The following is a 20,993-nucleotide window of genomic DNA, read 5'->3' as shown; positions in this document are numbered from 1 at the left end:
CAAATTTGATATAGCAATATGTTAATATATAGAAAAAAATTATGTTAACTGAACATGTAGCATGTATATGTGATGTAACATGCTTTATTTAGTTAATTTATTTTCATTTATTGTCACTGTGCTATATAATAAACTATTTAATCATGATGTACATAATCACGAACTAACTATATTTATAGTAAACATGCACACAAATATGTCTCTTACCTTTTGATGCAGCTCCAATAGAAATGGTGGAAGAAACCTCATAATTTTCACCGTAACATTTTACAAACTGCCAGTCATCTCTCAATTTCTTCAGCTTTTCCTATAATATGCATAATATAAAATTAAATATTAATTTATATTTTAATTATAATCTGTTGAAAATTGAGCACAATAAATATATTTTTACATACTTGTAATTCAACAGAAACTGGTTGTTTTGCCGATTCACATTCTTTTTCCAAATTAGTATAATTTTCTAACACATCTTTTACTTCCATCTCGCGATCTTCGACTCTAGACTAAAAAATGTTGAGAAAAGCACAAGTTTAACGCCTCTTGTTTTATTAAATATGTAAAAGAAACATTGTAACTTACCATAATATTTTTAATCATTTCATTACGTTCATGTTGCGGCAATTCTTGAGAAATACTCAATCGCGTTCGCGTTTCCATAACCCACGCCATGACAACATCCAAAGTACAGATGTATTTTCTAAGCGACGCAAGCTTGCATTCCACGTATTCCCGATGATTTGAAAGATTGACATTAGCCTAAACACATTATTAGATGCAAAAATAGTTATATTATCCACATCAAGTTTTTAAAATTTTTTATAAAATTGATATTACTAAATATCTAGATAAGCAATCGATACCTTATCCATATCCGACAGGAGCCTGCTGCTCTCGTCTTCTTCTCTGGAAACGTTGTGTTGATTTACTAGGGTTTGCAAAGCTCTTTTCCGAGATAAAAGTTCTTCTTCTCTTGCCTACAAATATTTTATTAATTCTTAAATATAAATAATACTTATTATTTATGTTTAAAAAATTTAGTTTACGTATACTAAAAACAACACTAGAAAAGAGTTACAATTTACATTATATTATATATATATTTTAAATATTAATTAACACTATCTACGAAGTAAAATAAAAGACAAATATGTAGGCGAATTTTACTAGGAAAGTTGTTTGAAAGTGAGAGTTCAAAGCTATTTATATCCTGGCACGGTTCAGTATGTGCAGTCATGAAATGTAGAGGTATTATTAGGACAAGTTTCGGTTTATTTGATTATGCTGCACCGGGCTATAGCCCATAGAAACTCGCAGAGAATAACTCCATTACTTATCCAAGTCGCATCTATGCAAAGCGCTAAGGAATGTTTTTTAAATATATATCATAGTGTTATATATTGTGTATGTGTGATATCGTCTTAAAAATGTAAGTGACTTCATGTACGGATAACTTTCGCGGGAACAGTCAATACATTACACATAAAACTAAGTTACTATATTATCATATTATTTGTTTACAAACTGAAAATTCGTATATATTTAAAAAACAGAAAAAGATATAATAAATTTTTTGCTACATCAATGATCGTTCGTGTACAGATTCTAATAAGATAATAAAAAAGACGTTCCCCAAACATATGTGAACTTACCTTAATTAACGATAATCGAATCGATAATGAAGTTTCGTCCGAAGGATTTGCTGCAGATACTAACAGATTGTTAACTTGTTCTATGATATTATATGCCGTTTCCAAAATCCTGCCGTCATTGTTTATTTTTCTCTCCATAGCAAAATTCCTTAAATAATACATTAATGTAAATATATTTAAGAAATACTACACATTAAAAATAAAGAGATATTTTAGCATCTATTTCAAACATACATCAAGCCAAAAATTATCTTACTAAAAAAAAATATAATACAATCTATTATATCGTGTTTTATATAAAATATAATATAAAACAAAAGAAACTTGTGTGTGAAAGGTGTTTGCTTATTCTGAGGTTATTCTAAGTTGACTGACTTCACTACAGTAGCACAGGCAAATCACAACTGAAATAGCTCAATGCTGGACCGAGCTTTCCTCTCAATGCTACATGCTTGTCTGCATTAACAAGTCATAATTTCATAATTCACAACTCTCTAAATCATAAGCAATGACTATTATTTGTGATTATGAAATATGAAAAACATTTATTTAAAATATTTGAGTAATAAAAACGCGGATACAAGCACATCCAATAAATAATGTTATTGCCTTATTCCAAAATGTTATTACCATATATTTCACTTACTTTTCTTTTCGCGCGCTTATTTCGGCCACTAAATTTTGCCAGCGTTGCTTGATGTTTTCAATTATACTTTGTAATTCCGTTACATCTTCAACGGAGGCCCGATTAGATATATCTATACTCGTTGTATTAATATTACTCAGTGTTCTTTGCATTCTGGAAACTTCTTGTTCTAACTCGAAAGTTTTCGTTTTGCTCATTTTAGAATGGCTAAAAACATTACATTTCTTTAAAGCGTCTTCCATTTTATCTAACCATTCCGAAAATGTTCGGCACGTGTTATACAGTTCTCTCCACTTTTCGTAACATTTAATCCAACGATTATGTCTTTCTACATAGCTCTGATTAATACTTGTCCATTCATCTTGCAACTTCTCACTTAAATGTTTTATTTGATCGGCTTGTTCTCTTTTGGCTTGCCGCGTGACACTTTCACAAATGTAATTCACTTCATCGATACTTGGCTTCAAAATATTTAAAGCATTAACAATTTTCTTTAAACATTCTTCTTGACTTGCAAATAGCTCGTAATCTTTACCACTCAATGGTAAAGAGTTTAAAGATCGCGACACAGTCGAAACTGCTTCTCTCAGTTTGACAATGCGCGCAATAAATTCTTGCGGATTAACACCGCCAATATCCTTAAAAAAAAAATGCTCGTAAATATGAATACAAATTCTGAAATTTTCTTCATACACTTCAATCTTTATCAAATATTAATTGATTTATAACAATTCAAATAAATATTTATACATACCAATTCTACTTTCTTGTCGGTTACGTGTTTGTCTTTGTCTTTGCTACCACTAAATCTTTTAAACTGGGAACTAACTTTTTGCCAGTTGCTATTAATATTATAGCGTACTGATTCTGAATAGCTAACATTTAATTTTTTCAATTCCATAGCTAGCTCGTTCAGTTTATGTATTTGTACTTGTTTTGCATCAAATTCTTCAGTAAATGTTTCCAGTTGGCCTTCATAATTATTAGCCTGTTCAAGTTTCAACGGGACATCTCTAAACCAGTCCTCAAGTTCTGTAATTATATTATTATACTGCTGCAAAGTTTCTTCTGCTTTTTGTGCCTGTTTTCTGCGCGTTTCAATTTCTGCCATAACTTGGTGCCATTTGCTTCTTAACTTATCTTGATGTTCATTCTTTATTTTTTCTGCTCGTCTAGGGTCAGACATATGTATCGTCATAACTAAACCATCTCCTTTACTAATTAAAGCTGCTGCATCTGGGGCAAGAGTACTAATTTCGCTTTTGAGTATCTGTAATATGAATTATAATATAATTCGTATCAAATAATATAATTTTGCTCATTAAGTAGATAAATTATACAAACCTCAAGACGTTTAGTGGGGTCTTTTTCATTAGAGATACCACTAATACTCATTAACATAACATCCATTCTGCATAGCATCATTTGCGCTAACTGTTCAAATTCCAAAATATTTTTCTCTAATGTTGTTCGAGATGTACTTATTGGACCTTTAAATAATGCTTTCTCATTAAACGATTTTATTTCCGTCTTATGCATAAATGATTGGGACTTTTCAATTTTTATCTGTAAAAAAGAAGATAAATTGTAAAACAGCATCGAAGAGCTATCAAGCTCATAAGTCTATAACCAAAATTCGAATAAATAACGGGCTGGTGGACATCAAAAGCGGATATATGCGGCACACATGTTACCTTGTCCAAGAGGTGCTCAACATGTTTTCCTAAATTAGTATCTTCTCCATCTGAACTGGAACTACCAACATCAATTTCTGTATCATCCGAAAATATCAACACATCATCTGTTTCCTTATCACTGCCATAAAAACTTTCGCAATCTTCCAATGTATCATCTTTTGATAGACTCTTTATACGTTTTAGTAATGGTGATTTTTTATATAGTTTTTCTTCTTTGCTACAACTCGCATTATCAGCATTTTCACATATTCTAGGATATTCAATAGCTTTTTCAGATATCATTCTTTTCTGATTATTCTTGTCTACTTGCATTGTTACTAAATTTTGTGATTTAGCATAATCTGTTTGTTCAGTAATTTTCATATTAGATTTTTCAATTTCTTTATTATCATCTAATATAAGATACTCTGCCACAGTCTCTATATCTTTCAACATTAGAACTGGTGGCTTACTTAATCTCTCTTTTAATTGCTGCTCTATCTTACTACATTCAACATCCGAAAATTCTGCAGTGTTAGCTTCTTCTGTATTTTTTAATAGTTCACTGCTGGAAAGCGTTGTATTTTTATTTGAATCGATAACATTACTCTTATCAGTGTCTAAATCTAATTTTAATACGAGTTTTTTAATATTTTTTGCAGATCTAACCGAAGCTTTTTTCTTTTTTAAGATTGGTACAAGTTCCTTCTTTTTATTTACAATTTGCTCTGTAGTACCAACAGCAGAAGACATTTTTCCCCTAACTTCCCTGTCTTCCGTATCAGTATCTATAGATTCAGCTTCTGTCTCAGTATCCTCTACAATTTCCACCCTTTCAACTACTTGCGGCATCAATCCAACACTGACATTAGCACTTGGCAAGATTACATGATTTTCGGAAGATGCTACTGATTTCACAATTTCCATTTCTTTTACTTCAACAATTCGGAATGGATTCTGTTGTGCGCAAGCTATGTTAAATGTCTTTGTCTCTGTTGCTGTCAAGGTATTACTAGATACTTGAGAAAATAATTTACTGTTTTTAGTCAGAAAGAATTCTTCCTCATCAGTCATATGCACATCTGTGTCGGAACAAGGTGAAGGCAGATCATCATGAATCTGAACAACTTGCGGTTGAGAAGTTTGAACAACATCAGGCACAGAACTCATATCTAATTTTCGTCTAACGGTTCTACTGACATCCACAATCCTAGCTTTTACTTTTTCCGACTTAGCGGAAGACTTTCTGCTTCGATGAGGTACATCAATAGGCGAAGTTTCAGGCGTGTTAATAACAGTACATTGATTATCATCAAATGCAGGATTAAGATATCCTATGCCATAAATAGCTTCATTTTCATCTATTAATTTCTTTTCTTTTTTAACAGGATGTGCTGAAGTTTGTTCCAGCTGTCTAGGTAATTTGTTGCGTCCGTAATTGTCTCTCCCCTTAGAAGCTTCTGCTTTACTTTTTATTAATAAATTGTCTGTGATTTTGTGGATCCATTCCTGTGAAAATATGATAGATGACAGAAACTTCAGAGACAATCGACAGTTAATTGAAGGAGCATGTTAATAGTGGAACAATATTAAGCATATGGTCTAAATGAAAGTGACAATGCAATTCACTGTGCATAAAGCTAAATTTTTCATGTGTATCCATCACCAATGCAAAAATCTTATTGCATTATTGTTCAATTAACTTCTCTTTTAGCTCTGTAGCTTGCTGTCTAAGTTCTTCATAAAAAAATAGGTTTTGTATCTATAAGGGGAGAGACAATACCATAGAACAATCTATCGATAAGATACAAGTTTTTCCGTCCACCAGAATGTATACTTATTTTGTGCCAGTAATTACATTATTTACAAAGATAGAGCCACCTCTTGGACAGAATCGAGATATACATATTACTCTATTCTATTCTATTAGATTCCATACTATTGAGGAATACAAAAATAAATTCAATCTTGATATAACTAAGAATTTTTTGATAATAGAAAAAAGTATTATTAACGATAATTAAAATATATCATCAATATATGTATATACAGGAAATAATACTTATTAAAACATACATAGCTCCTTTAAATCCTGCTGCAAAAGAAGAACGGAAGGATGTTTTCAATATTAAAGAAAAATTAATATTTAATGCAAAAATTGATATTTAAAATAAATCTGTAACATGTTTGAACTTTTCGGAATATAATAAAATTTCATATTAATAAAAAAGGTTTATGTGATAGAGATATACGTAATGGTACTAACAAGCACAAGCATTACATATACCAATTGTTAAAGTATAAAGCAAGGAATAAGCCATGAGCGAATAAGCAATGAATGATAAAATTGACTTTAGAAAAATGATAAACTTTTTATTTTCGTGTAGAAACAAAAATTTAATACATACCTGTATTCTGTTAGAGATATCTTCCCATTTCTCACATATTTCAGCTACTTTAGGATAAAATGCATAACGTTGAAGCTGATTAACTTTAGGTTTTGCTTCTATCATTTCACTTTGCACAGCCTAAGTATAAAATAAAAACAACATTAAGAATTTTTACAATGTTATTACAAGCATGTTTTATCAAATTTTATTATATTATATATTAAAAAAAGATAGAAAATAAAAAAGGTATGTAATTTCTTAGATTTTATGTCTTAATATCATATACAATATATATTTCAATACCTTGCACTGTTCAAAGTGATGTTCTGTAAGTTGATCAATTGGAACCGCATCTAACTTGTTTAATTTATCTTCAATTTGTAGAAGCCATGCGTTTATTTCGTCGACATTCGGCTCATCCTTTTACAAAAAAAAAAAATATAGAAAACATGTATATTGAAAAGTATCAAGAAAAATGTTATAAAGAAATATTTACCTCTGAACCTTTACAGAGTCGCAGTCTTTTCTCTGTGTTAGTTAATCTTGTAATTATGTCAGATGTTTTATCTTTAAGTTGTTCGAGATACATAGGATCGCATAACTTTGAAAATTCATCTTGCAATCTAAGCAATTTGTCTCTTATAACATTAAGACGCGGAATTACTTCAGTCAAGGTCTCCTGCAAATAATGACATGATTGTATATATATGTATATATATATATATTTCTAGGTTTATTAATATAAAAACAAATTTATAAAATTTAATTCAATAAAAACGCGATTAATATTCAATTATTTGTCTTTATATCTAGATTAAGAAACAAATATAATTGAGATTAGATTTATAATTAGGATTTATACTTACTCGTACATATATTGCATTTACCGGCAGATCAGGCTTACTTTTTTGCGTATCTAACTCCTTATTTATACTTTCAACCGACATGTTAATGTATGTCAGATTTTTATGCATGTCACGTGACAAGTCTAATGCCGATTCTAATATGGATTTGGATTCTGTTATATGACGACCAAGCTGTAACAAATTAAAGAACTATTCAATTTGTCTTTTTATGGAGATACATTCTTTTCTTCATTCTTAGAGAATTAAACAATTCACATACCTTATTATATAACTCTTTTAACATATCAATTCGCTTTGAAAATTTATCAGACTCGGGGACAGTTTCATCCTTAACTAATTTTCTCCCGGTTACGATTATACATTCAATTTCACTTTTAATCTCACTTAAAGTTTGATAAAAGCGCTGTAACAAATAAATTATTAATGTGTACATTAATTTCTTAAATTGTTTTATATAAATAAACATATAATTTATATTACCAAGCAATGTTTTAGTTGACCTTCGATGACTTCGGGATCTTCTGATGATAGCTCTAACAAACAAGTTGCTTCCTCTATTCCTCTGAGTTCTCGCAAGGCTCTTGATAATCTAGGTTCTATATTAATCGGATAACGAAAACGTTGAAACTTTGCTTGGACTTTAGCATATTTTTGTTCGATTAGAGACATTTGTTCTTGCAATCGAAGTGCCGCTTCTTGTTTACCAGAAGCTTTGTACGATTCAATTTGTGATGCCATTTCCTCAAGCGTAGCGTGCTGTTGTTCCAACTCTTCCATTAATTTCTGTAATCACAATTATATAATTATTATGCATAAAATAAACAATATCTATACTATATTAGAGCTATTTCATGATATGCCATATCAATAACTTAACATTCTCTTTTATGATATAGTAAATATATATTAATAAAATCGATGCAAAAGATGCAGATTTTTTAAATAATTACATCATTTTATCACGTTATACCCAAGATTGTTACATACATATACAAACAAAATAAAAATGATATATTTTGCATATTTTTTATCTTATCTTTCCTGATCTAAAATTATTTTAAATTATTTAATATATTATATAGAGTAACTATATATGTTAATACATTGCACTGATATATTTCACAAGTTTATTATATATATTAGTGAATATTTCTATAATAACATGCCCCCAAGAAATATATCTCTCATAATTCTATAACTTCTTTACAACTAAATATTGGCAAGCTTTTAAATAATAAGATCATTTATAAGCAACAAAATCACTGATTGATGTTATAGTTCTAAGACATCGTATAGAGATTATGTTTTATTTCTTTAATATAAGTATATTAAATACAATTACACAGAAATAAAGCACTGTAATATACATATTTTTTGTATCATGGACAGACCTGGTAATCGTGAGGCAAGTCATCAGCAGTGAGGTCACAGTCAAGACGTGCAGTTAGTACAGAGTCTATTTGTGTTAAAGAGTGTTGAAGAGCAAGGATGCGCCCTTCCGATTGTTGGGCTTGTTTCACTGATCCTTCCAGCAGCTTGGCCCGTTGCCCTGCCTACTCAAAACATATCTCTATCTTTCTAACTAAACTAACTTTATAAAGCAAATATTATAATTACAATTAACTGATTATATATATAATAATATACAATTATATATGTAACAATGTAATATTTAAAGATTTTCTTTAAGAAAAATATTTGATATATTATACAAATTATTTTCATAATTCTATATATTTTACAGCTAAGATAATTATATTTGCATAATACTATAATCGTTTTAAATAATTCATGATGATGCCACATGCAATTATATACAAGCTGTTAAAATCCGAAAAATTCGTGCTTGGATATTCAATACTTAAAACTATTGTTATATACAATTTTCAAGAAATAATATAATTTTTTGAGGATATTAATATAAATCGTACATTTTATATTAGTGATAAACATGGACATGTATAGTACTTAATATACATACCTGCTTATTTAGGTTTTCCCATCGATTTGTTAATCCTTCCACATCTGTTTCAATAGAATGAGTCATGATATTACTGTCGATGAGTTGTTTACCAATTTCTTGGATCTTCTCAAGTCTTGATTCCGGGTGATTCCGTATGTAATTTTCTAAATCCTTAAATATAATATATAAAACCTTCAAGTGTATTATATGCATTAAAAGAATAAGACCAAATTTCACAGACAAAAATATATATTTATATATAAATAACTTGGTGCCATTTGCTTCTTAACTTATCTTGATGTTCATTCTTTATTTTTTCTGCTCGTCTAGGGTCAGACATATGTATCGTCATAACTAAACCATCTCCTTTACTAATTAAAGCTGCTGCATCTGGGGCAAGAGTACTAATTTCGCTTTTGAGTATCTGTAATATGAATTATAATATAATTCGTATCAAATAATATAATTTTGCTCATTATGTAGATAAATTATACAAACCTCAAGACGTTTAGTGGGGTCTTTTTCATTAGAGATACCACTAATACTCATTAACATAACATCCATTCTGCATAGCATCATTTGCGCTAACTGTTCAAATTCCAAAATATTTTTCTCTAATGTTGTTCGAGATGTACTTATTGGACCTTTAAATAATGCTTTCTCATTAAACGATTTTATTTCCGTCTTATGCATAAATGATTGGGACTTTTCAATTTTTATCTGTAAAAAAGAAGATAAATTGTAAAACAGCATCGAAGAGCTATCAAGCTCATAAGTCTATAACCAAAATTCGAATAAATAACGGGCTGGTGGACATCAAAAGCGGATATATGCGGCACACATGTTACCTTGTCCAAGAGGTGCTCAACATGTTTTCCTAAATTAGTATCTTCTCCATCTGAACTGGAACTACCAACATCAATTTCTGTATCATCCGAAAATATCAACACATCATCTGTTTCCTTATCACTGCCATAAAAACTTTCGCAATCTTCCAATGTATCATCTTTTGATAGACTCTTTATACGTTTTAGTAATGGTGATTTTTTATATAGTTTTTCTTCTTTGCTACAACTCGCATTATCAGCATTTTCACATATTCTAGGATATTCAATAGCTTTTTCAGATATCATTCTTTTCTGATTATTCTTGTCTACTTGCATTGTTACTAAATTTTGTGATTTAGCATAATCTGTTTGTTCAGTAATTTTCATATTAGATTTTTCAATTTCTTTATTATCATCTAATATAAGATACTCTGCCACAGTCTCTATATCTTTCAACATTAGAACTGGTGGCTTACTTAATCTCTCTTTTAATTGCTGCTCTATCTTACTACATTCAACATCCGAAAATTCTGCAGTGTTAGCTTCTTCTGTATTTTTTAATAGTTCACTGCTGGAAAGCGTTGTATTTTTATTTGAATCGATAACATTACTCTTATCAGTGTCTAAATCTAATTTTAATACGAGTTTTTTAATATTTTTTGCAGATCTAACCGAAGCTTTTTTCTTTTTTAAGATTGGTACAAGTTCCTTCTTTTTATTTACAATTTGCTCTGTAGTACCAACAGCAGAAGACATTTTTCCCCTAACTTCCCTGTCTTCCGTATCAGTATCTATAGATTCAGCTTCTGTCTCAGTATCCTCGACAATTTCCACCCTTTCAACTACTTGCGGCATCAATCCAACACTGACATTAGCACTTGGCAAGATTACATGATTTTCGGAAGATGCTACTGATTTCACAATTTCCATTTCTTTTACTTCAACAATTCGGAATGGATTCTGTTGTGCGCAAGCTATGTTAAATGTCTTTGTCTCTGTTGCTGTCAAGGTATTACTAGATACTTGAGAAAATAATTTACTGTTTTTAGTCAGAAAGAATTCTTCCTCATCAGTCATATGCACATCTGTGTCGGAACAAGGTGAAGGCAGATCATCATGAATCTGAACAACTTGCGGTTGAGAAGTTTGAACAACATCAGGCACAGAACTCATATCTAATTTTCGTCTAACGGTTCTACTGACATCCACAATCCTAGCTTTTACTTTTTCCGACTTAGCGGAAGACTTTCTGCTTCGATGAGGTACATCAATAGGCGAAGTTTCAGGCGTGTTAATAACAGTACATTGATTATCATCAAATGCAGGATTAAGATATCCTATGCCATAAATAGCTTCATTTTCATCTATTAATTTCTTTTCTTTTTTAACAGGATGTGCTGAAGTTTGTTCCAGCTGTCTAGGTAATTTGTTGCGTCCGTAATTGTCTCTCCCCTTAGAAGCTTCTGCTTTACTTTTTATTAATAAATTGTCTGTGATTTTGTGGATCCATTCCTGTGAAAATATGATAGATGACAGAAACTTCAGAGACAATCGACAGTTAATTGAAGGAGCATGTTAATAGTGGAACAATATTAAGCATATGGTCTAAATGAAAGTGACAATGCAATTCACTGTGCATAAAGCTAAATTTTTCATGTGTATCCATCACCAATGCAAAAATCTTATTGCATTATTGTTCAATTAACTTCTCTTTTAGCTCTGTAGCTTGCTGTCTAAGTTCTTCATAAAAAAATAGGTTTTGTATCTATAAGGGGAGAGACAATACCATAGAACAATCTATCGATAAGATACAAGTTTTTCCGTCCACCAGAATGTATACTTATTTTGTGCCAGTAATTACATTATTTACAAAGATAGAGCCACCTCTTGGACAGAATCGAGATATATATATTACTCTATTCTATTCTATTAGATTCCATACTATTGAGGAATACAAAAATAAATTCAATCTTGATATAACTAAGAATTTTTTGATAATAGAAAAAAGTATTATTAACGATAATTAAAATATATCATCAATATATGTATATACAGGAAATAATACTTATTAAAACATACATAGCTCCTTTAAATCCTGCTGCAAAAGAAGAACGGAAGGATGTTTTCAATATTAAAGAAAAATTAATATTTAATGCAAAAATTGATATTTAAAATAAATCTGTAACATGTTTGAACTTTTCGGAATATAATAAAATTTCATATTAATAAAAAAGGTTTATGTGATAGAGATATACGTAATGGTACTAACAAGCACAAGCATTACATATACCAATTGTTAAAGTATAAAGCAAGGAATAAGCCATGAGCGAATAAGCAATGAATGATAAAATTGACTTTAGAAAAATGATAAACTTTTTATTTCCGTGTAGAAACAAAAATTTAATACATACCTGTATTCTGTTAGAGATATCTTCCCATTTCTCACATATTTCAGCTACTTTAGGATAAAATGCATAACGTTGAAGCTGATTAACTTTAGGTTTTGCTTCTATCATTTCACTTTGCACAGCCTAAGTATAAAATAAAAACAACATTAAGAATTTTTACAATGTTATTACAAGCATGTTTTATCAAATTTTATTATATTATATATTAAAAAAAGATAGAAAATAAAAAAGGTATGTAATTTCTTAGATTTTATGTCTTAATATCATATACAATATATATTTCAATACCTTGCACTGTTCAAAGTGATGTTCTGTAAGTTGATCAATTGGAACCGCATCTAACTTGTTTAATTTATCTTCAATTTGTAGAAGCCATGCGTTTATTTCGTCGACATTCGGCTCATCCTTTTACAAAAAAAAAAATATAGAAAACATGTATATTGAAAAGTATCAAGAAAAATGTTATAAAGAAATATTTACCTCTGAACCTTTACAGAGTCGCAGTCTTTTCTCTGTGTTAGTTAATCTTGTAATTATGTCAGATGTTTTATCTTTAAGTTGTTCGAGATACATAGGATCGCATAACTTTGAAAATTCATCTTGCAATCTAAGCAATTTGTCTCTTATAACATTAAGACGCGGAATTACTTCAGTCAAGGTCTCCTGCAAATAATGACATGATTGTATATATATGTATATATATATATATTTCTAGGTTTATTAATATAAAAACAAATTTATAAAATTTAATTCAATAAAAACGCGATTAATATTCAATTATTTGTCTTTATATCTAGATTAAGAAACAAATATAATTGAGATTAGATTTATAATTAGGATTTATACTTACTCGTACATATATTGCATTTACCGGCAGATCAGGCATACTTTTTTGCGTATCTAACTCCTTATTTATACTTTCAACCGACATGTTAATGTATGTCAGATTTTTATGCATGTCACGTGACAAGTCTAATGCCGATTCTAATATGGATTTGGATTCTGTTATATGACGACCAAGCTGTAACAAATTAAAGAACTATTCAATTTGTCTTTTTATGGAGATACATTCTTTTCTTCATTCTTAGAGAATTAAACAATTCACATACCTTATTATATAACTCTTTTAACATATCAATTCGCTTTGAAAATTTATCAGACTCGGGGACAGTTTCATCCTTAACTAATTTTCTCCCGGTTACGATTATACATTCAATTTCACTTTTAATCTCACTTAAAGTTTGATAAAAGCGCTGTAACAAATAAATTATTAATGTGTACATTAATTTCTTAAATTGTTTTATATAAATAAACATATAATTTATATTACCAAGCAATGTTTTAGTTGACCTTCGATGACTTCGGGATCTTCTGATGATAGCTCTAACAAACAAGTTGCTTCCTCTATTCCTCTGAGTTCTCGCAAGGCTCTTGATAATCTAGGTTCTATATTAATCGGATAACGAAAACGTTGAAACTTTGCTTGGACTTTAGCATATTTTTGTTCGATTAGAGACATTTGTTCTTGCAATCGAAGTGCCGCTTCTTGTTTACCAGAAGCTTTGTACGATTCAATTTGTGATGCCATTTCCTCAAGCGTAGCGTGCTGTTGTTCCAACTCTTCCATTAATTTCTGTAATCACAATTATATAATTATTATGCATAAAATAAACAATATCTATACTATATTAGAGCTATTTCATGATATGCCATATCAATAACTTAACATTCTCTTTTATGATATAGTAAATATATATTAATAAAATCGATGCAAAAGATGCAGATTTTTTAAATAATTACATCATTTTATCACGTTATACCCAAGATTGTTACATACATATACAAACAAAATAAAAATGATATATTTTGCATATTTTTTATCTTATCTTTCCTGATCTAAAATTATTTTAAATTATTTAATATATTATATAGAGTAACTATATATGTTAATACATTGCACTGATATATTTCACAAGTTTATTATATATATTAGTGAATATTTCTATAATAACATGCCCCCAAGAAATATATCTCTCATAATTCTATAACTTCTTTACAACTAAATATTGGCAAGCTTTTAAATAATAAGATCATTTATAAGCAACAAAATCACTGATTGATGTTATAGTTCTAAGACATCGTATAGAGATTATGTTTTATTTCTTTAATATAAGTATATTAAATACAATTACACAGAAATAAAGCACTGTAATATACATATTTTTTGTATCATGGACAGACCTGGTAATCGTGAGGCAAGTCATCAGCAGTGAGGTCACAGTCAAGACGTGCAGTTAGTACAGAGTCTATTTGTGTTAAAGAGTGTTGAAGAGCAAGGATGCGCCCTTCCGATTGTTGGGCTTGTTTCACTGATCCTTCCAGCAGCTTGGCCCGTTGCCCTGCCTACTCAAAACATATCTCTATCTTTCTAACTAAACTAACTTTATAAAGCAAATATTATAATTACAATTAACTGATTATATATATAATAATATACAATTATATATGTAACAATGTAATATTTAAAGATTTTCTTTAAGAAAAATATTTGATATATTATACAAATTATTTTCATAATTCTATATATTTTACAGCTAAGATAATTATATTTGCATAATACTATAATCGTTTTAAATAATTCATGATGATGCCACATGCAATTATATACAAGCTGTTAAAATCCGAAAAATTCGTGCTTGGATATTCAATACTTAAAACTATTGTTATATACAATTTTCAAGAAATAATATAATTTTTTGAGGATATTAATATAAATCGTACATTTTATATTAGTGATAAACATGGACATATATAGTACTTAATATACATACCTGCTTATTTAGGTTTTCCCATCGATTTGTTAATCCTTCCACATCTGTTTCAATAGAATGAGTCATGATATTACTGTCGATGAGTTGTTTACCAATTTCTTGGATCTTCTCAAGTCTTGATTCTGGGTGATTCCGTATGTAATTTTCTAAATCCTTAAATATAATATATAAAACCTTTAAGTGTATTATATGCATTAAAAGAATAAGACCAAATTTCACAGACAAAAATATATATTTATATATAAATTTTTTTTTTTTCTAAAAAATATTTACAGGATAGATATAAAAAATTAACTTTCTAAATCGCAATTTATTCTTTTTAGATAAAATTATTTCATATTTAAGTTATAAGGCAATTATCACACTAGATATTTATGTAAAATTGAACAATTTACTTACATCAAGCTCCTCTGAAATTTCTTCTGCATCTGCAGCAGCTTTAGGTGATTTTTTTAATCGTTTATCTAACTTATCTAACCAGTCGCTTTCCTGCGCGACTAAAGCACGAAATTCCCCGTACTCATGACTAGCATTTTGTAAATGTCTGTAACGTTCATATATGCGATCTGTAACGTCGGTCCATCGTGCATTTAAGAAAGTAAAGCGTCTACCAAGCTCTTGCACGAATGATCCTTCTGAACTTAATAGTTTATCATTTCCCATTTCATTCAAATTCCTAAACTCTTCCACTCGTTTGTCAACTTTGTCTTTTAGCGCTTGATATCGACCGCGAACTTGAAAAAGTTCAACTGAAGATGTTATTCTCGATTCTACGGGTATTTCTTTTTCTAAATTTGATAACCACTTCGTGAAATCTTCTATACCATTTATAATCTAATAAAACAGAGTTATCATGTAACAAAAAATATTTACATTTTTTAATTCTCGTTTTGTGAAGATTGTATATACTTACATCATCATTCTTCTTTAAAACGCTCTCATATTTGTCGTTTAAAATTTTAGCTTTATCAACAATATCATTCCATTTATATGCTACAGTATGTAATTTGCTATTTAATAGATTTGCAAAATCAGCTTCAGATTTCTCGAATATTTCATTTGCTGATGTTTGAAGCGCTTCTATCTGTGGTTTTGTTTTATCTATTTCCTGAGAAAACGAACGAATTTGTTCTAATTTATGTTCCGTTTTTTCAACGTTATCCATAATGTCTGCTTTAGATAAATCTTCTAGATATAACGACGATTTTTCCAACCAAGATTCAAGTGTAGAAAGTTCAACACTAAATACTTGCAAAGTTGCAATATCTAAAAAATTACTTTATATTAATAATAAATATATTTACTATACAATCATAACATAAATTACAACAGTTAAATAAAGTACAAGCATTAAGCAAATAATTTTTTTTGCGTATTACATATGGGTGTATTCATATTTTATTTACCTTTGGTAAGAGTCTGTTGTTTCTCTTCCAAAATGATAGGAATATCACTCCATTTAGTATTCAAGTCCTGCAATTCGTCTTTAAGTCGTTGTCCCACAGAGTCATCATTTATCTTCGCTATGAGATCTTGCCCAGTAGAATTAACATATTTGAAAGTTTGTTCTTGTTCTTTTAATGAACTTTGTATAGCTTTAAATCTTTTTATTTGTTCTTCCATAGTCTTCTTATCAGATATAACTACATGTTCTGACAATAGAACACCTTCCACATTGTTAATAAATGACATCAAACTAGTGACTGCTTCAATATACTTCTTTGGCGGTGTTCGATCGATAGCATTATTTACTTCAGTTAACCGCTCCGATAACCTGAAAATATTGCATATTATCAAAATATACAAAAATATATTATATATACATATATCTTGAATAATACCTACATGGTGTACAATTTTTCCCAATTAGTGGAAAACGCTTTTACGTCTATATCCAAATTACTACCTTCTATCGCAACTTGATTTTCTGACAGTTCATTTGCTTTCTCAAACATATTTTTTATCCGTTCATCATGAGACTTCATTGATTTTATTTTAACCTAAATCAAATTTAAAATTAAAATTAAAACGTATAATTATTACATATATTGTAGTAGCATTTTATTACACACACACAAAAGAATTATATATATATATTGTTACTTATGTTTTACATATAGTTATATATATGTATAGTTATTATATATATTGTATAGTTAAAATATTGAGATATTAAAAACATTAAACTGTATTAGAAAGCAATATTGTAGCTTACCCTGAATGGCTCTATTTGATTATTTTCTTTATTTGTATCAAACCACTTGGTGTAACTCTCCAACATTAGACTTAGACTGGCTAGTTCAGTCCGGAATTTCTTTACTTCTTCCAGATAATCTATTCGCTTCTTTATTTCCTGGAGACGATTATTTGTCGCTATCCAACAATTTTGTATGTCTTTAATCTTGGATTCTTCTTCTTCAGTGGACTCGTTTGCGTTCTTTAACTCATCAATAAATTGTTTACCAATCTCGAGAACTTTATCATATTCATTTTTATGCGACTCCACGTCTACAAGAGTATCTTTGTAAACAACTTTCTTCTCTTCCACGCTTAACTCATCAAATACTCCTTCTGAACGACCAATTTCTAAGTCGACATAATCTAGCCATTTATATAGGTGAAGTAATGCCGATTCAAACTCGTGTTTAGTGGAGCTATCCACACGGCGTTTCTTTGAATCACTATGTGGCGTTGACTAAAAAAAAAAAGTATATTTAAAGAAAATCGAATTTAAAAGATATTTATACATAATTAAAAAAAGTAAAAAAAATGTACATACTGTCGCAGTAATTTCTTCTTTATATGCTATACTTGTCACCGTTTCAGACATCCATTCATTTCCTGTGATAGTTGTTATGCTCTCGTCGGATTTCAGATCAAATTCAAATCCAGAGTTTGTTATCTAATACAATATTATAAGAGTGAGTTTTTTTTTTCAAGAATCATCAAGAAGCGGAACACATTTATTTTATAAAATAAATTTCATGGTAGAATATTATGTTTAAATTACCCTTTGAGATTGAACTTCCATGATTTGTCCAACAGCTTCCCATCGATCTTGCAAGTTTTCAATTTTCTCGAGAATATTCGCGTAATCTGAACATGAGCTATTGCCATCTAAATCCTGAATTGATTCTTGTAGAGATATTAATTTCTTCTGATTTATATCCATTTCTGCCTTAAGAATCTGCAGCTTCTTTATTCTGTCTAGTACTTCACCAAATTCAGATGCCGGATTAGCTTCCATTTGTTTTAACGTAATCTCAATTTCGTTTAACCATGCTACCAATCTTTTATAATCATCAGTAATACTCTGCCAAAGCATAGACAGGGCTTCCAACCGCTGGCGTCGTTCTTCTTTCCATTGACAGATGTGACTCCAACGTTCACCAAGAGCAGATAATTGATCTTCCATTTGAGCATAAACTGCCTCGGAACTTTCTTCGTCCACGACCACTACCATATTCCTCATACCATCGACTATGTCTTGTTGTGTCTGAATGTCTTGTTCCAATTCGTTCAAATGTTTCATTTGCTCCTCGAGAGTGGATGGATTTATTTCAGTTGCTGCCATCAAAGAAATCCGATCTTCCATTTTTGTCAACCATTGTCGCAGCGCATCTAATTGAGTTTGTTGCATTTGCATCAGGACCTAGAAATAATCACCAATTCGATATCGTATATTCGTAAAAAACAATTAAATATCAGCACTAATTTTTTTCACATATCTAATATATTATGTTCATTAACAAAATGTATAAACCTCGTGAATTCTGGTTTGTCTTTCCATAGCTCGCATTCGAAGTCCTTCCCATCGAGAATTTAGTAAAGACATCTGCACGCGAACTTCATGCTCTTCATCTTTATGCAATCCGCCTTCAGCTAACAATCTTGCACCTTCCTCTAGAACAGTACCTACTCCGTCTTGATGACCAGATAGTTCCATCAAAAAGGTTTCGTGTTCGTGAAATTGTTGTTTCAATATGTCTAGAGTCGAGCCTGGCTCGGGGGCATGATTCAATTTATCTTCTGCCTCCAAAAGCCATGTTAAAACATCCTCAAGCGCGACCTGGTAACCGCCAAGCTCAACGGAAACATTTGTAGCTAAACTCATCGGACGAGAAGCTGGCATCCCAAAATTGCTGAACGATAAAGTATTCTGTAAATTTAGTATTATTTTTACACACGACTGATATGCTATTTTATAATCCTATTGCTTTCATCCGTTAAACTACAATTCGTATACCTCTGTTCCCGGTGTTGTAACTGGACTGACTGGAGTACTATCACTTGCGATTGAAAGATCCAGTTCGCCAACATCATCCCCGGAATGTGGTAAGGATTGAAAGAGACACATAACGTACATCATTATGGATTTTTTATCCGGTACTGAAGTATTGACGTCTGTAATACAATATTACTGATAAAATAACATCGGCTTGTTATACACAAGCTGATAAAATTAACTACTTTTTGTATATTTATAATGGAAATTTTAAAAAATACAAGAGATAATTATATACAATTTTCTCTTTCAAATATATAAGAAAGGGAAAGCGAAGAAAATTATTGTTAATATTATATATATATATATATATATGTGTATGTATGTATGATGTATGATGTATGTATGTATGTGTATATATTATATATATATATATATATATGTGTGTGTGTGTGTGTGTGTGTGTGTGTGTGTGTGTGTGTGTGTGTGTGTGTGTGTGTGTGTTATGTAATGTTGTATATTATATAATGTTTTATTATGTAGTGTTGTATTAATATTGTGTAATGTATGCGATCGTGGCATAAAGAGTTGTACGCCTGCTCTCTATACCAAAGGATTCGAATTTAAATCCAGTCATAAACATCGAATCTATTCGATCGCAACCTCTCGGAAAGCAATGGTAAAACACCGAGAGTATCTTGTCAGAAACACCCCTTTAATTTGATCGTTCGAAACCGACATTAAATTGTAAGTCGCATATGTCTGCGAAAAAACTAACAAAAAGACGCACACGACAGACATATAAGGGTCATCATTATCTGACAAGAGGTACAGATTGGAGAAAGAGAGAGAGAGAGAGAGAGAGAGAGAGAGAGAGAGAGAGAGAATATTATGTAATGTAATAAATATGTAGCATATATATATATATATATATATATATCAAATTAAATCACCTTCAGGATCCAAAAGACGTTCAATATCAAGATGTTCCTGTGCGATTCGAAAAGCATGATCCAATCTAGCATTCGGATGTTTACGCGCGATATTATTAAAGTCAAACAAATGAGATTTCCATCTGTGTAAAATCGCATTAAACGCCAATCCATCCGACCAAGATGTTGTAAAATTTTTAATATCAACACCAGGATAATTCTAAAAAAACGGTATCATATATAAAGATAACATATAAATATGCTTTCTTTACTTATTTTTATGACATTCGAGACAGGTATCTGTATAATTTTTACAACGCGACATTACCTGTGAATTTTGACGACACCAAGCAAGAAGTGTCTTTTCTAAATTGGTTTGTTGTAATTCTGTCATCAAATCTTTCAAATGATAATGTACCTAGTGATGTAACATATTAATGGAAAAATTAATAATAATGATACAAAAATATAATAAATTATATATGTATATCAACATGTCAACAAGAATACAAATTTAATTAATAATATAAGGAATCTACATAATTTTTTTCTTAATTTGAAAAATAGAAAATAGTCT

At 30.0% G+C, this 20,993-nt stretch overlaps 1 protein-coding gene across 1 annotated transcript in view; it reads right to left on the bottom strand.

Annotated features, from left to right (window-relative positions):
- The window catches only part of LOC115246347 (dystrophin-like), a 467,223-nt gene that overhangs the window by 427,000 nt on the left and 19,230 nt on the right, over positions 1–20,993 (bottom strand). The window contains exons 7-34 of the mRNA XM_029825095.1: positions 20,745–20,834; positions 20,438–20,636; positions 19,506–19,663; positions 19,023–19,418; positions 18,270–18,911; positions 18,039–18,161; positions 17,475–17,954; positions 17,105–17,259; positions 16,666–17,033; positions 16,173–16,525; positions 15,659–16,093; positions 15,260–15,412; positions 14,670–14,831; positions 13,759–14,061; positions 13,538–13,681; positions 13,279–13,449; positions 12,909–13,091; positions 12,717–12,833; positions 12,432–12,551; positions 10,042–11,532; positions 9,692–9,913; positions 3,053–3,568; positions 2,299–2,936; positions 1,653–1,800; positions 864–977; positions 583–759; positions 399–506; positions 208–307 (exon numbers count right to left, since the gene is read on the bottom strand). Coding sequence (XP_029680955.1) covers positions 208–307; positions 399–506; positions 583–759; positions 864–977; positions 1,653–1,800; positions 2,299–2,936; positions 3,053–3,568; positions 9,692–9,913; positions 10,042–11,532; positions 12,432–12,551; positions 12,717–12,833; positions 12,909–13,091; positions 13,279–13,449; positions 13,538–13,681; positions 13,759–14,061; positions 14,670–14,831; positions 15,260–15,412; positions 15,659–16,093; positions 16,173–16,525; positions 16,666–17,033; positions 17,105–17,259; positions 17,475–17,954; positions 18,039–18,161; positions 18,270–18,911; positions 19,023–19,418; positions 19,506–19,663; positions 20,438–20,636; positions 20,745–20,834 — 8,266 coding nt within the window. The remainder of the gene's footprint in view (positions 1–207; positions 308–398; positions 507–582; positions 760–863; positions 978–1,652; positions 1,801–2,298; positions 2,937–3,052; positions 3,569–9,691; positions 9,914–10,041; positions 11,533–12,431; positions 12,552–12,716; positions 12,834–12,908; positions 13,092–13,278; positions 13,450–13,537; positions 13,682–13,758; positions 14,062–14,669; positions 14,832–15,259; positions 15,413–15,658; positions 16,094–16,172; positions 16,526–16,665; positions 17,034–17,104; positions 17,260–17,474; positions 17,955–18,038; positions 18,162–18,269; positions 18,912–19,022; positions 19,419–19,505; positions 19,664–20,437; positions 20,637–20,744; positions 20,835–20,993) is intronic.

This window comes from Formica exsecta, unplaced genomic scaffold (assembly GCF_003651465.1).
Source record: "Formica exsecta isolate Colony F162 unplaced genomic scaffold, ASM365146v1 scaffold149, whole genome shotgun sequence".
Classification (NCBI taxonomy): domain Eukaryota; kingdom Metazoa; phylum Arthropoda; class Insecta; order Hymenoptera; family Formicidae; genus Formica; species Formica exsecta.
This window is presented reverse-complemented; position numbering and strand designations above follow the sequence as displayed.